Source organism: Prinia subflava, chromosome Z (assembly GCF_021018805.1).
Source record: "Prinia subflava isolate CZ2003 ecotype Zambia chromosome Z, Cam_Psub_1.2, whole genome shotgun sequence".
Taxonomy (NCBI): Eukaryota; Metazoa; Chordata; class Aves; order Passeriformes; family Cisticolidae; genus Prinia; species Prinia subflava.
Window position 1 is genome coordinate 36,495,147 of NC_086283.1, and position 26,349 is coordinate 36,521,495.

The 26,349-nt window shown below is 40.6% G+C and overlaps 1 protein-coding gene across 4 annotated transcripts in view; it reads left to right on the plus strand.

Moving 5' to 3' along the window:
* The window catches only part of ARB2A (ARB2 cotranscriptional regulator A), a 259,244-nt gene extending 234,260 nt beyond the window's left edge, over positions 1-24,984 (plus strand). For all 4 annotated transcript variants that reach the window (XM_063421494.1, XM_063421496.1, XM_063421497.1 and 1 more), the window contains one exon: positions 22,793-24,984. In XM_063421494.1, coding sequence (XP_063277564.1) covers positions 22,793-22,935 — 143 coding nt within the window. In that variant the 3' untranslated portion in view covers positions 22,936-24,984. The remainder of the gene's footprint in view (positions 1-22,792) is intronic.
* The last annotated feature ends 1,365 nt before the right edge of the window (positions 24,985-26,349 follow it).

The window sequence follows — 26,349 nt, forward strand, 5'->3', positions numbered from 1 at the left end:
AATTCCCAGTCACGGCACTGAACAGCTCTCAAATACTTGCAACACCCCGTGTTGTGTCTCATTTAATAACATAGTTATAATATATTTGTCTACTTTACAACTGTATTTGTATTGGCATATAAAGTGTGCAGCAGCTGGGAGCTGTGGGGGTGGCAGAAAGTTATTTGATCTACAAAATCAGTTACTTGTCACTCAGTTGCCTTTCACTGAAGCATAATAAAGAATCATTATGGGCCTATTAGGCAGTGCTGATGTAAATGCATTTTATGTGCCATTTTCAGATCAACAGTTAACCACACAAAAGTAAAGTTGTTAAGTACATCCTTCTTTGTTTAAGAAGGCAAATCATAAATCAGGCAGCATATTAAGCTTATGAAATGTAAATTCAAGACCCCAAGGGTTTTATCTATTAGGTCAGCTTCAGATTAGGCATCAGGCCTATCCTTTGCTTCAATAGCAAGTAGACAAAGTCATCTGTGCTAGCTTTCTACTTTTGTGACAGTGTTATGAATGCCTCTTAAAAGGTTTTTGTGGGGGGAAATAAAGCAAACCTTTTAATATATTTAAAAAACCGTAGAAATAAAATGGCTCAGACTGGATTAGAAGAGTGAAGGTTTAACTTGTTGCACATGCATTTTATATCTCCCATGAGAATTCTTTTCTTCTTCATTGTTATTAATGATATCCCATTTTTGTGTATAATATTGATGCTACTGGAATCATTTAATGGTTTTATTTTCCAGACAGAACCTGTCTAAAAAAAGAAAGTTGTTAATGTAATATTTTGAAATTCTCCTCACATCCCTTGTTACTGTTTTAGTTACTGAAATTGCATTTTGAAAATCCCCACATTTTCAGAACCTGAGTTTCTTCTTGATCTTATTGATGAAGTTTGAAGCAAATGTTTTCAAAGCCATCTGTATGAAAGTGCATTTTTTGGCTACTTTTATGGATTACCAAGGCCAGGGATAAAAAGAAAATTTGAAATATGGCGAAAAACCATAGCTCACAATCTCATTTTGCCTTCTTCTGCATAAATTTCCAGTTCATTTTATTGGTCCATCTGGGCATCTCTGGTGCTTGCTGCAGATTTAGTGGTAAAACACAAGAAAGAATGTTGTGCGTCCTAGCATGTGTACGGCATCTGGGAAAGGGAAGGTTTAGTAACTTGTTTCAAAAGTTTGGTGGATAATACCCAAAATGGGCTGCTATGGGGAAATGGTTTTATCAAGGTAGTAGTTCATGTGGAGTGTTTGGTGCTAGGAGATAGCTGGTAAGGGGAATAGCAGTGAAGGCTACTTTTTTAATAAGTCCTGATTTAATTGGATTGATAAAAGCTGTGTTCTTAGCTGCAAGCCTACCTAGATGTATAGTATCTGTAGTTCTAGTATGATGTAGCCTTATCAGTATAAAAACACATTTTCTGAAAGGTATGTTGGTAACCCAGTCTCAAAAAGACTTTGGAGAATTGGTGGAAGGATTTTTTTTTCCAGTAATATCAGTGTGTTTGTATAGTAAAAGAACTGAAATATTTGGCAGTTCTGTAAGTATACAAATATGCTTCCATATATGTAAGTATGGAGCATAGTACACAAATACACCATTTCCTTAATATAAGCAGCAACATTCTGTGGCAAATTTCCTAAGAATATATTTTATGTGTCTGTGATGATATTTATGAGATATAATTATATGACAAAAATATTTGAAGGTAATGAACAGATTTGTTTATACACATAGTCTTTTACTTAACCAGGATCGCTGATCTCAAATGTGGAATTCTTACTTACATTGTGCCATAAACACACAAACAGTTGTGTTCTTATAAATACAGAGCTATACATGACAACAGAGAGCAAATATCAGTGCTAAAACCAAACCTTTCCTACTTTATTCAGTCTACAGCATACATGGGCACCATATGTTAAAACGCGGTACAGATGAATAAATGCTGCAGTGCGATTGGCTAGGTGTGTGACTTTTTTGAGGCGGATCCTACACTGTCTTTATCTTGTGAAGGCAAGTCATTTTTTTGATGTAAAGCTTGAAGTGAAGCAGATTTTCAGGTGGTTAGTGTGCATTTGTGCCTGAGAACTGCCTAGTTTGTGTTCACCAGTGTTGTGATTTATGAGCACAGATCAATGCTACAAATTATATATGCTCTTCAACTGAGTGACATTTGAAAACCTGCATGCTATTTGCATATCTGATCTTACTGAATCAGGTCCTGCCACCCAGAAACAAGCAAGGAAGGTCATGGAACTGATGTGACTTTTGGCAATTGCTCCCTTTGAGTATGGGATGATTGCAAAGAAAACTGGCTTCACACCATTTTGTGCTTTCTGTCACATATCATTAATTGATAGCAAATGACTCTTGTGCAGCCACACACTTCTAAGCAACCTTATTTCACCTTCATGCAACTTAATGGCACAAAAAAAGTTCTGTTTTATTATTTATTATTTAGAGCAGGCACAAAAGCAACTACAAAAACTAAGGTAAAGTCAGGAAGTCAGTATAACAGTAATTCTTATAGCTGTGTGTCTCACAGTTTTCTGGATTACTTTGCAAATAATAAATCAAATTCCTCCTCAAGGTGACATGTCAGTAATTTCAAATTTGATTAGCTTTATATGAAGGATGCTGGTACATTTCTGCATGAATCTTTGATAGCTCAGCATACAACCTTAGCACTTGGAATGCCCCTTTGTGACAGTGTGGCACACTGAAATAATATTAAGCTATTTGCATCTGTAAAATCATGAGGATTCTGGTTGAGGCTCAGCAAACTTGACTTTGGCCTGTTCCTGCTTGTGTGTGGTAGATAAGGACAGGCACCCGGAAGATCTCGGATGTCGTGGAAAGATAAGCACCCTCCGCCCCCCTCTGACGTAGTAAAGCCCCCTTTGACTATTTAACCCCACAAGGTAAAGCAATAAACACCATTCTGACCATCCATTGTATCGATGGCAGTGTGTCTGTGGACCGAGTAAGCCGGGAGAGGCTGGGTTGCTGTGACGCTTTCTGGAAACCAGGTTGCCTGCCTTCTATCAGAAGGCAACACCTGCTAAAAGAATCTGAGACATATAATGAGTGCTCAAGAATTTTGGTGGGTTTGTTTTTTGATGTTGTAGAAGAAAAAAGATGGGTCTGAAGGGGAATATCTACATCATGCAATACCGTGACCTGTAACTTCAAGCTTTCAGGTGATGGAAACAAATCTCAAGAGATCCATAGGACATTTGGTCCCTACCATTGTGAACCATGTCATGTTTAAGGGAAGGCAAAGAGCAGTGGTTTAAGGACCACTGCCTGATTTTTTTGTTGATGAGGCTTTACGAAAGTGCCAAGTTTTCATCATTTCACAGTTAAACCTTATTAAAAATTCATAACTCAAACATTCCTCTTAGCAAAAGTGCTAGAGCAGAAATTTATTTTGCTGCTTGCACAATGATCTATCTTTTTTATTTTTTTCCTGTTAAAAGACTGTAAGGGAGCCTGTATGGATTGCAAAGCTGGCAGTTTTATGAAATGAAACACTTTTTTTTTTTTCCAGGTATTTATCTTTAAAAAGTGAAAAGCTAAATTCTCTTAGTCTTCTTTTTATTCTGGCTTCTGATTCTTCACACTCTTACTCCCATTCTTTATCCACATTAAGTAGTCTTAAATCAGCAAATGTATCATGAGCCCTTAAAAGGAAACTCACCATTACCTGCCTACTCCCTGAGAAGCCTGCCAATTAGTCTTCTGTGCTTAATGACATCACTTCAATTTTGGAGGTAGATATTTTGAAGAGGAAGAACTTGAAAAACCCAAAAACATCAATAAAGCCCAGTAACTGTTGTTCAACTAACTATTTCATGTCTTATGCACATTTGACATTCTGTAATGGGTTAGCTGCTGAGTTTCTCACTTAAGAGAGTTAAACAGATGGGGTATTGCTATTTTAAGGAAGAAATGTTTGTGCTAGTGCCCAGTTTACATTCAACAGAAAGGGAATAGAAGAGTTCTTATTCTGAAAATCTGACTGGTAATTGGAAAATTTTGACCAAATAATTGAGAGACTGATGCACACCAGAGAACTAACTGCTAGGGCATCTGCACATAGGCTGTGTTGGAAGACACTGCATTTTCCTTCCCTGTTGTGTGAGGAAATGAAGAAGGTGCTGGTAAATGCATGGGTTAAGAGTCTGCTGGGATAAATCAAGGTGCTGTAACATTATGCCTTTTCAGAGCCACTAAGAACTGGGATTTTTGCATTAGCAGTTTGTGTACTGCACAGAGCCAAGGTAGAGCATCCTGTGGTGCTAAGCAAAATATCCTGCTGAGAGTATGTGTAGCAACATCTGTCATTGCCAAGCCCAGGATGGATGTTATGATATGACACTAGTAAACAGAGCAACAAACAATCGTTGGTAAAAGATATTGGGCTGTAAAACATGGATAAGAGTGTGCAACGTGTAGTGTTATTGAAAGGGTAATGTTGCATGAGCAGTGTGATTGCCATAAATACGCTACTGAACGTCAGTGTTTATAAAGTGATTTCCTCTTCAGGCATATTAATGCTTTCATAATTTGCCTGGCTTGTTACATATTTCATATGAGTATTAGGTATCTGCTTTTGAAATGAGGTCTTCTGTGACTTGACTGGACTCAGCAGATTTCCTATATTTGAAATGGATCAATTAATTGGTTGGGGGCGTAATTGATTCCACTTGCTGCAGAGCAGCCTGTGGCTCAGTCGTCCTTCCTTTTTATCTCATTCAAAGAATACTCTCATATTAGCACAGAAAGGCATGTGCTAGCAGCTGATGCAAGGAAAAGAAACTATGCATGGCTGTCATTCCAAAATAAGTAACTCATATATGTCATAGCATCATATATCATACAAAGTTAAAATTTGGATGCAGTGTTCTTCCCTATAAGATACTTATTAAAACTGCCATTACTGATACTAAATCTACCATTTATGATCTTTTGCATGATTCTTCATGTAGTTTTTTCATTTGTTCCTTTTTTTATCAGTGTTATATTAACCAAATGTAAAAAAAAATAAGCAAATATTATCTAAAGCCACAGAAGCAAACTTCAAGGATGAGTCTACAAATAAATGCCTGTGATGTAATTACGGAATCATACTACTTTTAGTGACCAGCCATTCTTAGCTCCAACAATGTATGAAGCATTCAAAGTTGTAAATGACTTATGTTACAGTAAAGACCAGCTGAAGATCATGCTAGAGCAAATGATGGCAAGATACAAACATTTTGCGCTTCATACTTTTGTACTCCCACCTGTGTTGTGTCCTTCAAAGTCAATTTATCCCCTGCAGCGAGTGCAGCTCTGCAGATTCTTTCTTGTACCACTAGATTTGCAGAACCACAGGGCTTGTGCATCCCCAGACTGAGTCAACCTGTGATGTCCCTTGGAATTGCTACATTCAGCCCATCACCAGTGTTACTCAGCTCCTCTGCTAGTTTAGATGCTAATGCATCTGCGATTTTTGGTGAACGGGGGATCACCCTAAGACGAAGTTGCAGATAGGTTTGCAAAGCAATTATTTTGACTTGAACAAAGTTTATTTTGAACAGGTAGGAAAACAGAATAACAGACTGCTATGAAACAGAAGTCACCTCACTTAGATGTTTACAGGAGGGGATCCTGTTGGATCACACTATATCATTAAAGGACTCATGATGTCTTCAAATTACTCCCAGTCATATCTCAGAAAAGAATGAAATAGTAGAAACATAAAGCTTTTGTTTGCCTTGTTGTGTAGCTTTCAGTTTCTTTCTTGGGTACCTCATCTATTTTTCTTTAACAAACCATTATTTCTGTATTACCTCTTATTCTTTACAGTGATCCAGACTACATAATGCAACTACACAGATTAAAATAGCAAATACCATGAGGTACATTAAGATAAAAATATAATACTGACCATTAGGGGAAACTTTACTCTTCTTTGGCTACTGGGAATTTAGGTGACCTGGAAACTCTGAATGTAAGAAACCACATGAGCCGTGTCTTTCCACCAGCAAAGATTAGAGAGTCAGCTCAGCTGTGAGCTGCTTGCAGTGAGATTCCTATCTACAGATTCTCAAAAAATCCTCCTTGGAGCTTGGGGCTCTGTAAAGTTTTCTTCCATTAATGACATCATTTCTTTATTGATATTTTTTATAATAGCTATTAGTTTTTACTTTAAATACCTGGGAGTTTTTATCCAAACACTTTCACTGCCCATGTAATGGTCAATATACATGTCACAGCAATGTATTACAGGCGTTTCCCATATCCAAACTGTGTTACATTCTGCTTCATTTACTCTTTGTACTGGATTGAATTGAAGTTATTTCACGTTTTGTTGCAAAAGCTTCATCTGTTTGGACCAGTTCTCTTTACTCCTAGGCAATAGCTGCAGGTCAACAGAGGCATCTGGTGGAAAAATGCACAAGTGATCCTCAAGGGCAGCATAACACTCTGCAAAGTCAACACAAGCTGTACCAGAGCACCACCAGTAAGCACCATCCCCCCTCAGTTTTGCCTGAGCCATTTTGACATTGACTAAAGTGAATATCCTTAACTTGTCCCTTCAGCATGCATGCTTCAGATATTCTCCTAATACAGTTTTCTGTGTGTAATTTATTTTCTTTGACCACAGTAAGACTAAAAAAGGCAATTTTATCATGTGATATTCTATGGATGCAGGTCAGTTGGAAAGGTGGAGATTTCAGACATGGAGTTTAAGCTCAGACACATGGGCTGGTGAAGTGAGGTAAAGGTGCTGAGAGTATTAGTAGAGTAGATTGTCACCTCCTCAGTGACCCACAGCCAAGGGATAATGAAGCATTGGCAGTTTTGTCTTTGCCTGGAGAGACCGAGTTTCGCAGCTCTCTCTAGGTAAGGCAACTCTTACCTAATTTGGAGAGTCATGTCCCACTGTGCCTGTCCTCCCCTCCATGTCTGCTCAGCTGTCCCTGCTGTATCCAGACTGTCTGCTGTCTCTCAGATCTGCCTCCTAACCTCTCTTTGCAGCCAGTTCCCTGCTTTTTGAGGTCTTCTCCTGCAGAGGTGTTCCCTTCACCTTCCCTGGTGTTCCTGTGCTACTTCTCTTGGATCTTTTTACACAGTCAGTCTCATGTCTTAATTCACTCATCCATCTGCTCCTCAGGGCCTAGTTCTCCACTCTATTTACATTAGGGTGCTTTTTTCCCCTTCTCCCCTTTTTCTGCCTGCATTTGGAGCCCAGGACAGAATGCTGCCTGCACTTAGTTCCTGTGCCGGATGCCACATTAGACTACAACATCTGGGAGCAGCAGTAGCAAAAAAAAAAAGTCTGGCTTAGCCCTGTCTACTCTGGGCAAACATCTTCAGAGGAATCGTTGGCCACTTAGAATTCCAGATTCTGGGGACTCTGCTGAGCATATGCAAATTAGTTTTTTCAAAGGCTTGTGACTAGGCAAAAAGCTGGCTATTTTTTCATGGGAATTGCAAAAGGACAACAGGGATCCTACCTTCCAAATTTCAAACTGTGAAGAATAGAGACACAGGAGCTGCTCAGCAAAATTCTTGTAAGACCTTTTTTTTATTTTCTTGTTTGCTTCATTTTTTATTTCTCCCAGCAGGGCCAAAATATGTTTTCCCTCAATCTTATTTCCTGAAGTGATTAAATCCTCTCACTTGAAACATAAAAACGTAATAATAATCAGCCTAAGGCAGAGACAGAGCATGGGAATTTTTATCCCAAATACTTAGCTTGGCAAAATTTATAAACAACTGAAAACAAGCTCTTATAAAGGGAACTACTGAGATCCCAAACTACAGAGGACTTACTTGCTTTATACACAAAAGTCAGATAAGGATTCCTCTGTGATCCATTTGGGATATGAAACTCAATTAAAAAGAATCTACTTTTCATGTTTCAGAAATCCACCTTTAATTAATGGATGTCATAAGGAAACATTTGATTTCAGCACTTCTCAGGCCATACCAAAGCTGTTGCAACCAGATGATTTGTTAAGTATGTTACAGATTTATTTTATTAGTTGTGTTGTGGGATTTGGAGGGGTTTTTACTGAATCTCTTTTATTGTGAAACATAACTTAAGTACTTACATGCATTTCAGAAGTACAGCCCAGTCAGCATTGTGCAAGTTGAGCAGTAGGATTCCTTCAATGCATGTCCTTAGTATGTCCTGGGCAGAAATATGAAAATTAACGATAGATGAGGTTATTCTTAATTTAGACCCAGTAGCAGACTTGTTTCCTACCATTATCCTTGTGCCTAGGCTTGTAGGACAAATCTTGATGCTTCCACCTATTGCCATGGTAGTAGATGGGGTGCGTTTCTACCACAACTGGATTTATGTGCCCCATTTCTCTTCTTGTGAAGGAGTACCTTATCAGTGAGTAGTATGGGACAGGGTGTCCTTCACGCCATGGCTCTGTGAAGGTTTCTGCAGTTTCAGAAGGCTTGACCTCAGAGAGCAGGCTTTACTGCTCCTCTTGCAGCTGCAGAGGAGCTGCTGTTGCAGTCCTGTTTTGCTGAAGACATTTGGCATGGAAGCAGGTTTTCCTAGGGGTCTGAGTTCTTTGCAATAAAAGCAGTAAATCTTCTTGACCACACCCATTCCTCCCAGACCGTTCCTACCCATTCTCCCACTGCAGATGCCAAGATGCGCAGACTTCAGCATGTCATGAGGTTTCCTGAGCTGCCTGGCTGCTGCTTTCCTCAGCTTCACAGAGGAGAGCAAACCCTACATTTACAATGTCCTGTCCCTTCAGCAGTGCTTCCTCAGAGGAAGTCTAGTAGGCTTTCAGTGTGTGTCTGAATGCAGACCTGGAAAAGCAATTCTGAAACCCATGAGAATGTGGAATATTTCCCCTGTAAAACTTCATTTGGTTCCTGTGAAAAGTAGCAATCATGGCTGCAGACATGTGAAGTGTTTGTCATTCTGGAACTGTAAAACATGATAAAACAGATGGTGATTTGTTGACTTCAAGATCTTTGCTTTTTAGTCACTCACAGACTTTTCACTTTTCACAACAAAGTGAAAAAAGAAATGCTTTCTTAATTTAATATTGTGGTTGTAATGTTTCCTTTATCCTCAGACTACCAGGGAATGTTCAAGCCACAGCACAGCTTTTTCCTCAAGTGTTCATATATGAGTTCCTCTCTAACTTCTCTCTACAGGAGATAGTTTTCATATTATCTCATTGCAGAATTTTATGAGCAGTGACTGTCAAACTTTAAATGTCTGTGCATTTGTGCATATTTTGTTCTTGTTTGGACAAATTTCAGTTCCTACCTCAATCCTTGTTTTTATGATGAAGTTTTTTCCCTAATGAGTCAACAGTTTGCTTTAACATTGCTTGAAAAAATTCAACCTATGATGGCTTAGACAAATTAAACCAAAATAGAACAATAAGAATTAAGAGATAAGCATAGGCCATCAACAAAAGAACTCCCCAAATGTATTTAAGTGATTTTCTTCATGCCTTTTAATGTAATATTTGTAGGCCAATTCTGGCAATAACTAGGAATTTTAATGCAATATGACATAACTCCAGTTCGGTGGTTCTTCAGAGAGAAACTGTCTTGACAACTTCTTTTTACTTTGTTCTAATTTTTTGAAAACACAAAACTGAGGTTCTTGATGTAAGGAAAATAATTTGAACACCTAATTTTGAAACTCATTTAAATATTTCATCTCTCTTACGCTTCCAAATATTCTGAATATTACACTTCCAACTTTCCTGACAGTTTCTGTTTCTATTCCCAGTTCCCAAGGTTTAACCATCTTTCTGGATAGAAGAAACTGTAGTAGTTTTCTTTAGAACTACTAAATGCTTGGCAAAAAATCTCTACCATGACACAAGGGATATTTCTTGATTATTCCACAGTCTGTCTCAGCACCACTGGTTCTGCTGAAAGACTGCACATGGAAAGATCAGTTAATAGACCAGAATGGTATTTTGAAGTGAAAATTGCAGCTGCAAATACAAGGAGGTCGTTAAACTTCATTATTTTCTGTCTTTGGATGTTTGGGGATTTATTTTTCCTCTGGCTGCTGGGGAAATCATAAATTGTTTCTTCAACGTTGAAGTGACTGTGTCAGCTTGAAGATACAGCTTTGCAGCTTGATGTTAGTTATTGTATTATTTTTAAGGGGTAGTAGTGAATTCCCTGTTTTGAAATAAATATGGTCTCCCAAATGAAGCTTATTTAGTTAGTGTGGCATTTAAATGGAATTGTTAGAAACCTTACCACTCCGTAATGGGATGTTTAAAACTGGATTAGCAGAAGGACTCTGATTTTTAAGTTGTTTTGTGTCCTGGTGTGTTTTCTCTGTGGCTGTAAAGCAGAACATGATCTGCAATTTCTGCAGGAGAAATCCCTATCTGTTCTCATCCCACTGACTGCTGGGTCTCACTGAGCTTTCTCTAGCCAGATCTCAGCGATGGGGCCCCACCAGTCACACAAACAAACCCACAGTGAATATTCAGAAGTCGTAAGGATTTATTTGGTTGGGATTTTTTTTTCCTTAATATGAACTTAATATTTCCCTTCACATTCATCCCAGACTTTTGAGTTCTCCCTCCTACTGTTGGCAGACCCTCCTCCCACACTGATGTTCATGTCTGACTCCCATAGACAGGGATGTCAGGAGAGCTGTTGGCAGAGCTCAGCGCATGCCAGCACACAACATGCCTTCTCGTCTTGTCTGCCGTACGGCTGCCTTCAGCTTCGCTCTGCCTGTGCCTCACTTCACTGCCTCCCCCACCTGATGCCTGTCTTGAACTCTTTGCTGCGTGACTGGCTTGCTGCCCTTGCATCCTGAGCACCATCCATGACTGATTTTGGGCGGTGCTGTTCAGTAGAGGTAGGAAGCAAGGCACATGCACTGAGCATTTCCAGGCAGAGCTGCCGTCTGCGGTAACGAGGAGGAGGGTTAAGCAGGGAATGAAATGCAGCTTTATGATCATTAATCTCAAACAGTCCCTCTAGTGATATCTCTGAGGTTAAGTCACAGGAAATGCAATATTATTAAGCTTAGTTAAATTTAGTGTAATTCACATCTGCAAAGCCTTTGTGAATTAGTGTTTAGTCTTAAATTGCCAGTTTCCATGATACAGGGGCTTCATAGTATCCTGCATTGTCTAGATGTGTTATGAATTAGAGTGCAGAAGCCTAAAATCCATGTGACGTGAAAATCCCTCAAGTTTCTGGATATTTCTGAGACAAATAATGCAATTAATTTCATTTACAACACTAAGCAGGGATGGTACCCCTACAAAAAATTATGTCCTCCTTTATTTGCTCTCACAGTGTAGGTGTGGGAAATGGCCACTGGAGATCTCTTTTACAGAGTCATGTTTATGAGCTGTGTTGTTTGCCCAGTGCAGCTGATCCGTGCCACACACTTCACTTCATCAGGCTGTAATAGGTGCAGACCTATATTGATTACTATGACTTGTGGGAGAGAAAAATCTTTGCACTTCAAATTGGGTATAAATTATAAATAGCGTCTCCAAAGGCTGTGAGTTACACAAGTGGCACTCTTCTGAGACAGCCGTATGTAAAGCTGTTGTTGTAGAGGTTATTAATTTTATGATTGCGGCACAGGTATACTTGACCCACAACAATGATCATTGTCCATAAAATCCCACCATCTGCCTTCAGTCTCCTGCCTTCTTCAAGAATGTTCATTAACAATAACGAGCAAAGGTCATGCTAATAAAAGAAAGTTAACCCTCACTCTATGGGTGTAAATTCACTGGTGAAACAGCAATGTCTTCTCGCCGCTTTTCCCACTAGTACAGCTATGCAGACATCTGGAAGTGGGTCGTGGAAGCCCTAGATGCACAGGATTGGGGGGTATGTAATATGTGTACATATGTAGACAGCAATTGGTGTAATGCAAACAAGAAAAATTGATATGGTATGAGTTAGTCATAAATTACTTACTGTAAGTGCACAAGAGTTATTCACACCTCAAATCTGCAAATTTTTATTTATTTTTTCCAGAATTTTTTTTATATTTACTTGACCCAACTAAAATTTTATCAAACTTAAGGGCATTTTTATTTACTCCTCAAACATGATTTTTTAACTCAGTTTATTTCTTGTTGATTGTGTTCTGGTGGCCCAGCTTCATCTCCCATGGCATTTTACAAACTCAGATATGTTTGCTTTCCATTAAGTCATTAAGAAAATGTCCTGAATTTCCCATGAAACCATCATTGTCACCTAGGAGATAAATGTCTCATTTCTCTGATCCTGCAGAATAGGGCAACTGCATTTTCACAGATATGTCCTCTCTTTCTGCCCTCACCACTACATCTGAGTGGTAGGTGCATCCTTTGTTCAGCTTTTTAAAATACTTGCCAAATACTTGTCTGACTTGCCAGTCAGACCTGGGACTTTCTTTTGTTGTTAAGAAAGACAAAAACATGGAGAAGGAAGATGTGTTTGGTGCTAGCAGCTGAAAGACAAAGCTGTTTGTGAGGAGAAGCTGGGCGGCTGCACTAGTAATGAGGTAGAGATCTTCCTGAAATGGCTGAAGCATATCAGAAAAAGGCAGAAATTGGTAGGCCGTGAGAACAGGACAGCTGGGATCAGTGTGTGAATGAGATGGAACAAGATCAAGGCCAGGCACTGAGCATGAGTTTAAAAGCTGCCAGGTAAGCAAGTTGTAGAAGAGGAATTCAGAATTGGATGTCCTGGAGAAATAGGTGTTCTGGAGCATCAGGTGTCCCAGGTGGATGACAACAGGCAAGGAGTAGGAAGAGATTAATGTGACATGAATCCTTAGGAAGGAGATAAGAGGGTATTCCTGCCCCTCTGGATTGAGCACCTTCTTAGCATTACGGGTCAGGGTGAGAGGGGAACATGGAAACACTATATCTTCCTGATACCCTTGGGAGTATTTTCACTGCCAAGCCTGATGTGTTTCTGAGCATGTACAGAAGTGATACTATTATAAGGTGTAAACTTTAAGGTCAGAATCTGAGGTGTTTGTGGAGCTTAGACACCTCAGGGTGTGGTGGGTGGCTGAACTTGGACTTAGGCTCTTCAGTTTCACCTCTCTTGATTCACCTCTTAAGGAGGTGAATCCTTTGTGGCAGGTATTGTTTCCTGAAGTTGGTGTCCAGCAAAAGCAGGAAAGCAGGTCAACAGACCCATCTTAGTCCACCGCTTGCTAACCCTATTTCCACCATCCTGCAGGAGCAGCCATCAGAAGGGGAGGACCAAAGCTGTCACTGTAGAGGTGGCACTTGGATTCTTGAGATCTTTTCATTTTATCCATCACAGGATTAGTCTCTGAAGACAAATTAAGGGGAGGTGCCTTGTGTTGAGTCAGGTTAGGTTAGGTTATGTTACCTTTGCTTAGCTTAGTTTAGCTTATTTTAGCTTAGCTTAGCTTAGGTTGAGTTAGTTGGGTTGGGTTGGAGCCAGCCAGAGGCAGTAGTCCCAAGATGAAGCAGATGGGTTAGTGAATACCATTGTACCTATGAAAATACCCTGGACTTGTGTTGACTGTAGTATTTTGTCTACACAGATACAACAAGACACTATAATCCAAGTAAAAAATTCAGGAGGAAAAAATGTTTTTGAAGTATTTCTTATGTAGAAGATTATAAATATTTTTCACAGTGGGAAGGGATAGTTAATGTATTCCTTAAAGGCTTGCAAGGTATGAATTCAGATTCTCACTAAAATCATAAAAACACACTAGGTGTTTGATGTGTTTCATGCCACATGCATGTTCTCATTGCAGCTTGTTGCTTAGACACAGGCTCATTCCTGTCCCTCAAAAGACCTTCTTTACTTCCACTGCTGCCTGTGTCAGCATCCACACCAGGCTTCAAGCTCTGCTTCTGATGTGAAAGAAAATTATATTCTACTGTGCTTTATTTTAAAATTGCTATAGTGCAATTTGTTCTTGAGTTCAAAATTTCACAAATTGGCAAGCAGTATGTGCTTATCCTGCTAGTGATTAAGAACCTTTTTACATCTTTAGGGGATGGGATGTCTCTGCTGTCATATAACATGTTATTTTAAAGCACTGCTGCATTTCCTAGCAGCTCTTTGGTGCAGGCATTGCCATTTCCATGGTGTTGCATTGGCTGCTGTGTTTTTGGAAAGTGCCAAAACTGTTTATGCTTGTGCTGCTGGTACATCCAGATGTTTGATGGCATAATTACTATTTAGAAACAAATAATCATAAAATATCATTACGAAGAGGATATTGCTTATTTTCTAGGCAACTGGTTGTTTCTCTTGTCTTGGTATCACTGATGAATTTCTAGCATTAGTAGTGTTCTCACAAGGTAGCAGAGTGTGTACTCTTCAGGTCTCTGCCCCATAGGCAGTAAAAAGCTGTGGGATTTTCTAATAAACTCAGATTTAAAAATCAGCCGTTAAGTACTTCAGATTAAAGTAACTTGCAGGAGTTGCTGCAGAATGTTTTAAATGAGTTTAAGGTTTTAACAAATATACAGGTTTTATAAAACCTGTATATGTGTTAACATCGGTGGCATTTCTGCATGAACAGAGCTCCTGCTGTGGTCTCAGCAGAGCTCAGGTCCATTCCTTGTCTTGGCTGAGCCAGTTGGTTTGCAAAAGCACAGTAATGATGACTTCTCCCTTACAAAACTTTGTTAGATGTGCCTTTGCAAAGCAGTGAGGAGAAGGGGGCACAACTGTCGGTTTGCATCATTCTGCAGCATGTTAAGATCTGTCAGGTAAATTAGTATTTTTCAGGTTTACAACCTGTGGAACCTGTGAGGCTTGAACACTTGGTTTTCAATGGTCTCACCCAAGAAGTCTTGTGGTTTTAAGTTCTCTCGTGAAGTGTTGAGTTTTGAGCAGACAGAACTTCCTTTATTTTAAAGCCAATTTTCCTTTCTCCTAGTTGAGAAAATAATTGTTTTCAAATGCTATATACTTTGTTTGTGCTCTAGCTTGCAATTTTGTATATATTTTTTTCCTAATTCATGATAGAAAAAAATTCATGTGCATTTACAAAATTATCTCACTAATGTGTATTATTCAAATGCTTCTGAGCTACTGTGAAGTACCTTGCTAATACAATCTGTTTTAGATGTTGCTTAAATAAAGCCAGTGAAGTCACAGAAAAGACAGACCTGAACAGAAAGAAACCCATGAAATTACTTAATTTGTCCATATTGCCCAGAATGAGGTCAGCTAGACCCATGATATTCCTAAGAGATGGTTGTCTAACCTATTCTTAATTTCCATTGGTGAGATCCTGCACCTTCGATAGGTATGTTCTTAGCCCAAAAATACCTTTGTAAGATGTAACCTGAGTATCCCACCTCACATTTGTCAGGTAGAGAATTTTTATGCTTGTCTTTACATACAGGTAAGAGTGGAGTTACAGATATGAATAGATAGATAGAGGGAGTATAGATAGATAGATAGACAGACAGACAGTGTTGTCGATACACATACTAGATAGATGGAGATAGATATGTGAAGATTGTATAGAGGTAAGGATAAAGATAACAGTAGAGTTGTGAACACATATATCAATATAAATATAATTTCAAACCCTACCTACTGCACCATTTTAATATGAGTTTTAAAGTCTATGGTAGCATAATACTGCATACATCTCTACTGGATCTCTTCTTCAAGGAAATGGCTTACTCTCCTGCAAAAATTTGTTGTATTGGAAATTGCTGCCTCTGAGAGTGTTGTTCAGACACCATTTTTACCTTTTTTAATATATATTCAAAAGAAAATTGCTTGACTCTGGTGAACCAGAAAATTTTGGTAACCTGTGCTCAGGAGAGAACGACTTCACAAGTTTCACTTATTTGGCCAGTTCACACATGGAGGAACAAACAAATGACCTGTACTCATGGGACTGCCCTTAATATTAAATGAAGAGTAATGGAAAATAATGGTGGTTGTGTTAGACTCCTATCTCTTTCCTACTTTGCAGACCTTGTTTGCAATGAGCTCAGTGAGCTTTTGTGTGAACCTTTGTGTCTTGTTGCACAGAGGGCAAGAGCAAGAGAATTTTACTTTTTACTTTTTTTTGACCACTTGCTTCTTGTTAGCATGTTGTAGAGAAGAAGTGGAAGAAAAGCCAATTGCAAGTATGGGAATTCAGAGGTGATCTTTTTTCTGGGTTGGTAGGATGCTTGTTGCTCTGTTTTCATCATCCCACTAAAGATTGTTATAGATAATACATGTCCAACAAAAATAAGAGCTGCTTTGTGTCACAGTAGATAATAACTAAGTAAAAAATGTCTTTAGTACATGTAATCTAGTTTCCAGCATTGCCATGATTTTTCTTATATGCATATTGAGTCTTAACCAGTTTATTGTGTGTCTGAGCCCACTTAATAAGCTGTATTTCATTTCTTCAAATTGTTCTGTTTCTTCCCTTTTGGCTTCTCCAAAGAATTCATTTCCCTACACAGTTACCTTCAGATTATTATCATGTCCGTGACTCCACAAATTATTACCTCTTAGCCAAACTAAATACATCAAAGTTTGGGGATTGGTTTGGGGTTGGGGTTTTTTTATGTCTCCTCAGAAACTACTGCTTTCGTTTCATTAATTGATGTTTAGCTTACCTCTTAATTTTGCCAAAGTTTTTAACTTTTCTTTACCATTTTGAAATCTAGAAGTGCTTATGCAAAGACTCCTAAGGTCATTGGATCTCAAAGTTCTTGAGCTTATGGACTCATTCATACTTGTTCCTGAAGCTGTCATTTTTGGAATCAGAACTATTGAGTGATTTTAGGCAAGATGTATTTTTTTAATCTCCTTTTTTGTTAGCTTTCCTGTGGATGCTCTGAGAGCTTCTTCTGTTTTTTACCTCAGTAGACCAAAATAGTCACAAACAACACAATAATTTCTTCCCATGCAGATCAATAGGATAAAGGAATTGTAAGCGAAGAAACTTTATGAATTAAAAGTTGTTCTGTCGTAGTTGGTAGTATCTCATGCACTCAAGAGTACAACAAGTTAAATTCCAGTTGAGAAATAGCTTTTTGATGCAAAAGTAATTTATTAGCATACAAAAAGATGGATGCAGGACAAGCAGGAAGCATCTCTTATTCACGCCTACGTGCATATTTGGACAGTATTCTTATATTGCTACAGAGTTACAGAACTGCAGAACTGAACACCTAAGAATTAAAAAAGTTCTTCAGTGGATAATGTGACAAAGAAAGAAATTTCCATTGATTCAAAATTTCCAGGAGAAAAGTTCTTTCTGAAAGGTCTGTCACACTTGTCTACCCAGTCAGATGGAGTTGGCCTATCTGTTAGTTTATGTGTAATGGAGAAGTGAATTGTGTTGCTTTTCATGTTTAAACTGTTTCTGTTCCTGGAAATGCCCTTGAAAGTCTATATTTCAACATCTGAACTATTTAAATCAAAGTTCTCATAAGACTGAGTGCCTTTTAGATACGTAGCTTGAATCATAAATATAAAAGCAACTTCTGGCATTGTCTACAGACAAGATGGCTAAGCAACTCACACTGGCAATTTGCAGCATGACAGGGTCTCAGTGTAGATCGTGATCGCAGGGAGCAAATTCTGTGCTGAGCAAGACCTTGTTGAAGAGCAGCAGAATTCTCCATCCCAATGGGGACTAAACCCCAAGGCGTGGAACACCCTTAATTCATTTTGAAGCCTGTGCTATTTAGAGGTGAGCTGTCACTTACAGAAGCAGACCTGAGGTCAGCCCTGTGGCTAGTGTCTGTGGAGAAGCTTTTCAGCCTGGAAACTTTTCTCTGCAGAAATATTTCAGTGTTAAGGCATGTATGAAGATCTCTCGCAGCTCCTGTGCAGCACAGGAAACCTTTGTCCCACACATCTTGTAAACGCGGCAGGGGGCCACCATTGTGCTGTGCATCTTCTGAGCACCACGGGAGGAGGCTTTTGTCTGACACAGTGGGCAGGCACTGTAGGAGGGCACCTTTGTCCTGCACAGCCAGTAATCGCTCTGCAAGAGTGAATTATGGTGATTGCAGAGCTCTTGTCTCTCCAGACACTCTGCTTTCATACAGAGTTTGTCAGCCTTGCTAGGAGAAGAGCTGCTTTTCCTGAGTGGAAGTGGAAAGGGAAGGCGGTGAAAGTGCCTTTGCATGCATGTGTGCGAATGGCCATCGCGATCATTCATACGGTCATATTGCATGACCACCCCTGCAGGCACCATTCCCAGTTTCAATATTTGCTTTTCCTCTTCCTATTTTTCCTACCCATTTAGGTGCCTTTTAATTATTTCTTTGTTCCTTCTTATGTTTGTACTGTCTCCTATTCAATATGCTATTCCTGTATTCAGTATCTATACTCTCAATATTCTTTCAAATTACTAATAACAGCATTTAAAAGACTTGAGCCTGTATACCAATCCCTCTGGAACTTCATAGGTATATTTTCAACCCCATATTATTATTTATTATTTGTCTTCTCAAATGCTTTAACCATTCACAAAAAGTGTGGCAGCGCCCATTTCCTAGAGTCTGAGATAATGTACTATGGGAGAGGCATAACTCTGCATCTGTGAGCTGGGCTGGGCTAGGCTGGGCTGGGCTGGGATGGGATAGGATGGGATGGGATAAATGAGATGCTGAGTCTGGACCCTGTAAAGATGCAATGTGTACTGCAGCTGCTGGTGGACATGCTGCTGGCAGCTAGAGCCAGCCTGGGCATAGGAGCACACATTTGGGAGCTGCCTGACTGTAGATCTCAAGTGGTTGGTGGTCCCTTGACTGACATGCAAATGATTTGCAAGTGAGAGGTGGGAGTGACCATAGCCCATTATAGCAGTGAAGGCCATAATCCATTTTAAGTGATTACATTGGTTCCCACTGCCCCAGAGTTGCCAGGCTGACGTATGTGGAAAACACAGCAGTGGAGAAGTCTCTTACTTGCTGATTTTTGTTATTCATTAAAATGTGATTTTTATCTGTTCTTGTTAAGTTTGAGCCTGTTGTGTCTGCTGCTATCCTAAAGGTGCTTGTGATTTTTTTAGTGGTATTCAGACACAAATTTTATGTGTGGTAGTTAGTTTCAATGAAATTAGAAATTTTTTTCTTCTCATCGCCACCCCAGTCCTCTGGTGCCTACCTGATTGTGTATGAATTCTCAGAAATAATTGCCAGTAGTCCAGCAAGTTCATTAACTGATTCCCTGAAGACCAACATATGCATGTCATCCAGACCTGATGATTTGCATATTAAATTTTAAAAAGTATTCCCGTACCTGATTTTTTGTGTCAACAACTGTATTGGCAAGTCTTCATTATTTCTTATTATATATCATTTTGTGGTGCTTGGTAAATTGATTCTGGAACTTGTATACTGTTTTACTGTCATTACTCATTTCACCTCACACATTATTGGTTCCACCATCTCTTTGGAGCTCCTTTCCAATGATGTTATGCACACGTTAAAATATATTTTCATTTCTCTCTACATCTCTCCATGCTGGCAAGTGGGAAGCTGGTTTGCTTTTTGACATTTCTGTCACTTATCTCTGTGGGGCTGGGACTAGGAGGGATTTATACTTTTTTTTTCTACAATTGTAGTCTTTGCATATTTTAGAGTATTCTAGCTGTTTCCCACACTTAACAGTTTTTTTGTATCTTTTCCATACAGCATGCTCCTAAGATTTCTCAAAGAATTAATATCTGAAATCACTACATGCTGTGCAACAGCCCATCAGTTAGTACAATCTATTCAATCGTTTATCATCATGGCTGTTGAAATTAGTGAGCACTAAGAATATATATCTCAGAGGACCTTAGCTTTAGAACAACTGGTTCTTATCTTCTGTCTCTTAAAAATGGTTCTTTCTATCAAAAACTAGATGGCTGTTCCTGCATTTAACTTAGATCTGTGTACTGCTAAATACACAATTGAGATTGCAGTTGTCAATGCTATTTTTCCTCTGGCAAAAAGCTTATGGCCAAAATCTGTTGTCACCCTTAGGACATAATTCCACTTGCTTCGGCTGAATTTTCCAAGCCTTTGGTATATAAATCATAAATGCACAGTGTGTGCAATGTTAAATTTTTAGGACTCTCCCTCTATTAGTAGTTGAATATGAATACATAAGGGCAAAATTTGACCTTTAAAAATTACTGTAAAGGGCCTAGGCAGATACTTAGCAAGCTTTTCTTATTGCAGTATTAATCAAGCAAAGAATCATCATAATCTTGGAAACTAAATATTCATTGTAGTGATTTTATCACCAGGGAAATAGTTCATCTGCCAGTAAGATTGTTACTAGGAAAGAGAAAATAGGGAGTGTTAAAATTGCTTTAGACTGCTGAATCATTGAGTCCCTCTAGACTCAAAGCTTGAATTGTTTTTTGAGAAGAGCGGGTTGAGAGGAGTTGCCACAGGAAAGCTGTAGGTTAATCAGTTTCAGTAACACTAGTGAATGTGAGCATGATCTCTCATGAGGACATGAGGACAGTGCATGGGAGAAGGCAGGATGAAGAAAGACACAGGGAGGCTTCAGAAACTTAATTTTCTTTTGTCATTTGGGGTTTTTTTCTCATTTTTTGTTTCTGGATGTCCCTTTCACAGAGGAGGAAGGTTGTTGATGAAAAAGGAAGAAAGAGGGAAAAAACCTAGTATTCACAGCCTATATTTTCATCTTAATCCAGTGGATATTGATGAGAACTGTTATAATCAAAGACAGAATGCAGACAGGTAGAAGTGAGAAAGATGTGTTTGTATGGGGACCAGAAAGCCACAGTTGTCTGTGTAGGGACCAGAAAGCCACATGGAAAGATGTTTTGACTTCAGGGCTCAGAGCTGTGACACAGGCATGTGAGAAGAAGGTGAAACCCCTGTACAGGAGTGTCCTTACATTGTGTTAGGACAGTCTATCCTTCCATAAAATCAGATTTGGTAGATTACTTCTGTGTGCATAGTGGCAATGGGCAGTCATAGTATACCGAGCCAAGCCGTAACCTCAGGGACATGTCTGTTAAGCTGCAGGTTTTGCTAGGAAAGCTTTATCCTCCTGCTGTGTTATGCCACTTCTGGGTTTCCTGTGTGGGGAATAAGTCTTGGTGAGTATTGCTGTGAAGTATCTTACAGAGAATGGGATAAGTGATCTGTATTGAGAGCCACCTGCAGGATAGAATCATAGAAACTTTTATTCCTTGAGATCATGGAATCCAACTCAACCCAATGAGTTACCATGAGCAATGCCAAGTCCAACACTTGATAGGATAGACTGCCTCTCAGCAAAGAGAGTTTCTACAATGGTGGGTGAATTTGAAGGTGGAAACCATTTGTATAAAATGAGTAAGTGGGAAATTTCTCTAAGATGACATGAATTGCCTCTGTACAATGAATGCAGAGAGGGGGAGGAAAATCTGTGTGTGCACGTGACATGGATGCTCCTTGTACAAAAACATCTCTTTGTGTGGGAAGTAGTGTCTCTCCAGAGAGGGTTTTTTGAAGGATTATTTTGCTTGTAGGATGGCTGCCTTTTGGGGAGCAGGGATGTGCAATGTGCCAGGTAGTGCCTCCATCAAAGACTTTCTGGAGGGGATGTTGTGTGTGTTGACCCACCAAGGATGCTCCATGGATGGATACATAGAGGGTCCTGACAGGGATGTGAAGGTGCGTGTGCCACAAATGCCATACCAGAGCAGCCATCCCATATCCCCAGGGACTGATGGCCACCCTATGTCCTGCAGGGACATCATCCACCCAGGACTGCATCCCTGTCCACCTGGCAGGCTATGGCCACTGTGTCCCTCATTGTTGTCACCCCAGATTGTGATACTGTCACAGAACTGTTGCTAGGCAACAAATGTGGTTGCCAGGTCTCAACGAATAGCTGAAGGGGAAAGTGAAGTGTTGCACCATTGTAGAGTAACCATAGCAATGACCTACTATTACAGACTAAAGAATTATCATTTACAATGTTAAAGTATCAAACAGAGGCCCAGGATCCAAAGACTACCAGCCAGCATCTCAGCATAATTAGGTTACTCAGGAAGAGGTTCCAACTCTTGCACACTCCTTGGCTCCCTATCTCCATTGTCTTGGTTTTGTTTTGGGGGTTGATGTTGGGGGGAAGGAGGAGGGGATGTGGCTGTTTAAATAAAGCAAATGGACTATTTGTTGAGAAAGGCACTTGGGAAACAATAGAAGCATACACCAAAAAAAAACCCCACCAGAACTGCATCTGTATGCAGAGGGAAGATATAAACAGGGAAGGTCCACTTTACTGTCTCAATTTTATGTATGGGAGCAGGTGCACAAAGGATGCCTTCATGATGCATGAGATGTAGTTCAGATCAAGTGTTCTCTTTCACTTGAAAATGCATATGCCAGGCTGAAAGGAGTATAAAATGAAAAATAAATAATACAAAGTATGTCTGAAAAGTAGACACTTTGTCTTTCCCAAGGTAGGCCAGGTAGGTGAGGTGCTTCAGTGAAGCTTTTATGAGCAGACTGCTTTGGGATCTTACTTTCCCAGATACAAGACATGTTGAGGATCTCTGATTGTGATGTGGTTGTCTGTGCATGTGCATATATGTATGTTTGTGCATGTGTCTGTCTGCATGTGTGTGCCATTGTTCTTGTCAGCTGCCCCAGAGGTTGGCAGCAGGACAGCCCTGACCTTCCCCAGGCTCCCTCCAGACCAGCTGCAAGCAGCTGGGTGTCTTCCCCAGGTTTTGCATTTTGTATTTTACAGAGCATTTATCCTGTGAGCAGCCAGCAAGACACAGAACAACCCCTAGTCACACTGTCACCTTTGTGTTTTGCAGGTACAGAACGCCACGAACTAACTTCTTGGAAGAGTTTTCCATCTGTTTTCAAGTTCTTCAGTGAGGCTATAAAGGCAAAAAACAGCTTGGTGAAACCAACCCCAACACGGCGCTCCAACAGGATAAAATATGAAGAATTCTAAAAGAAGGGGAGGAAAAAAACCCACCACCACCAAAGTCTTTGCTGCTTTTCTGCAAGGAGTCTCCCAGCCCCTCATTAGATTGTTTTCTTCCTAGAGCACAGGGTCGTGATGTATACATCTAAATAGCGTTTTGCATTATTTCTAGATGAGTGCAACTGTCAAAGCAATATGGGTTCACTGGTTGTGCTTCCTGTGGGCTGTAACTTGGATTTTGTGCTGCCCATCAGTGTGCAGATTAAGGCTGACAATTGTACTGCACAGTGCAGCACGGTGCAGCTCTAATTGCCCTGACATAGCCCTGCACCAAGCTGATGCCAGAATTTAACAGCTTCATCGCAGTCCTATCGCCTGCAGGATTTTTTGCAGCTTCCTTCTATTTTGAGACAGAACAAAATATGAATAACTCTTTTTTAAAAGATGGCCCTAACTCAGATGTGTTAACCAGTCTATGATTTTACACCTAGTAGCCTTCTCTTTCTCTAGGACCAAGTGGAATTGACTTCTAACTCTCTTATTTTTCTGCTGGCATGAGTGTCCAAGAAGTTTGGCCCAGAATTCTAGAAAGGCTCCATTGCTGAGGAGATTTTCTCTTGCTAGATCAATGGCACTATCTGTAGATCTTCTCTTCCTTTGGAAAGCTCTACTTAAAAAAAAAGCCTATTCATTAACAGGCTGGATCACACTGTGAAATATGACAACAACAACAACAACAACAAAAAGAGAGTGTATATTTTTTCTGTTTATCTTTAAACACAAAAATGCTTCCTTTTTCATGTACTGGGTTTGTAATGACTTGCCATCCCATGTTTATTCCCTTTTCCCTAAACTCACTGGTTCCTCCCCACTTTCCCAGTCTCTCAGAAAAAGGTTGTCCAGCAGGGCACTCTGTGTGGGGATTTCACACCATGGATAGAGGGTGTGTGGCCATAGCCGTAACTGTTGCATTAGGCAGGTTTTCTCCACTAAAGCTAAGGGAAAAGATGTGCTTGGTAGCATGTCCAGTAAGCAAGCATACTAATTAAGCTCCTTTGATGTCAATAATACTAAATTAAAGTGGTCCTTTCTTTAACAGCTGTGCCCACCAGCAAGGAGGTACCACTCAAACATGAGTTTTGGACCCTCTCCTCATGCAGTGTGTTCAATCCTGCTGCTGGGGACCAGAAATGGTGGTGGGGAGCATTAAAACGAGACAATGCCAAAGCAGGGGTACCCTCCTATGCCACGCTGCAAAAGCAGCAGTGCTCATAGTGAGGTGCAAAGGGAAATTCAGCTGGATTTGGACCTAAATCCTCCAGATGCGGGGCTCTCAGCACCCACAGAGCACTTACATCCCTACCTACTCGTACTGGCAGCAGGACTTCACTTCCCCAACTCCGGCTTCCTGTCATCTCACTGCATTTAAGCTCTGCCCTTGGGGAGGGGTGCTTGCAGCAAACCCCCAGGGGGTTGGGGGTGGTGTCAAGCCATGCCTGCAGAGGAAACTGTAGTATCTGTGCCTGACAGATTTTCCTCCTGGAGGGGAACCTATTGCTGAGGGGAGAGGTCTACACCCAGCGTCCTCTGGTCTGCAGTCTCCACACTCACTCCCAGTCAGAGGATGCTGCTGCCTGTGGCCGGCCTGATCCCCCTCCCCAGGCCCTTGTCCACCCCGGCGCCCCTGGACCTTGTGTGTTTAGGGGTAAGGCGAGAGTTTACATGGTGTGATTTGGGTGCCTGTCCTTCATCCCACAGCCAGGGAAGATGCAGGGGTCAGGGAAGTTTGCGCATTCACACACCAGGCCTGCCACTCCCCACCTCTGTGAAGGTGAGGTGGAGTCTCTAGGGTGCCCAAATATTGGAGAAGCAGATCTATTTTTTTAACTGTTGATGAGAAACAAACTACAAACATTTTTACTGTAACACCAGTTTCTAAAGAATTTTTCTTTACTGTGCTCTGGGCCCAGCTCACATTTGCGCTCCTGTGGGGGGCTGAAGAGCAGAGGGGATCCTCACCATTGGTACTCCTCTGCTTGCAGTGAAAAAAAAATAAATATACTCTCTTCTCTCCTTCTTGCACACTTTGTGTCCCTGCGCCGAGCTCCATAGGAGCCACTGTCTCTGGTGGATAGAGTGTGTCCGCATGGGCAGCAGCTCCACCAGCCTCAGAATACAGGCGGGAGGCAGGTGTGTTTGCAAACAGGACCCCATACAGCTGCAGGGTTGGGGCTGGAAGGTGTGAGCAGGGTGTGAGGGGGATGAGGCTTGTTTGTGCCATGGATTGGGCTGCGTGTCCAGCTCTGTGGCTCAGCTCACGTGATCACGGGCTGCTGTCCACACATCCGACATCATCCATGGGAAGCCACATAGGCAAGTGGGCCGCACCATCCTCTCCCCTTTAGCTATTCAGAAACATGAAACCATATAAAAATATGCCAAGAGAGGAGTTTGATCAGTTTTTGGGGGAGGGCCTTAAGCAGAGGAGCATGTGCTAGAGATGGAGGAGGCAGCATTCTGGCCCCAGCTGCAGAGAGCTCTCCATGGGCTGCAGAAAGGGAGGAAAGTGTGGGAGCATCCCAGCATGTACTGTCACATTAGTGTTGCATAGAAAGGTGATCATGGTAACCATGCAGCATACTAAGGAGGGATGAGTCTTGATTTAGCCTATTCCTTGAGACTGACGTTTTTAAAGATGCACACCACTGGACACTCAGACCATGACATCTTCGAGAGACAGAGGTCTGGTATGAACCTCCTCCTGGTTTCATCACAGGAAAGCTCCCTGACATTTGACATGGTGCAACAGCTTCTGCCCTAAGTAGCTTTGAAACTACAACACCAAAAAAAACCCTCAAAAACACAACAAACTCCCAAACCCAAAACAGCAGAAAACAAACAAAATTGACCCTACAATAGGATCTAGGAAAACTCTCAGCTCTGTGCCACCCAAAAGGTTTGCACACCATTGTGTGAGTCAAAATACCATGGAGTATTGAAGCCATGGACCAGTGAAAGCAGTGCTTCCCTGTCAAGAATGGAGAGCAAGAAAGAAATGTTCCTAGCAGGAAACAGTCAGCAGACCCCCAAACAGCAGAGCTGTGGGGAAAAAGAAATAAAAAAGCAGGAGAGAGAAAAGCAAAGTTATCCCTCATCATTGTGCATACATGGCAGTACACTGGTTACAGTTACAGCCCTCACAGTGTGATTCTCCTAGACTCAGAAGAAGCTGCTGCTTTTCATGGAAATGTGCATTTTTCCTCTGAGAAACATCACTTATTGTGGGTAGTGGGGCTTTTTCCCCCTCTAGAAATTTCATTCAGAAGTACAAATGAAAAGTGTCACATCTAAAACTGCATGGAGCCACATATTGCACCGTTCTCAAGTCAACCAAACCAAAAATAACCTGCCAAGAATGTGTACATCCATCGTACACCAGGG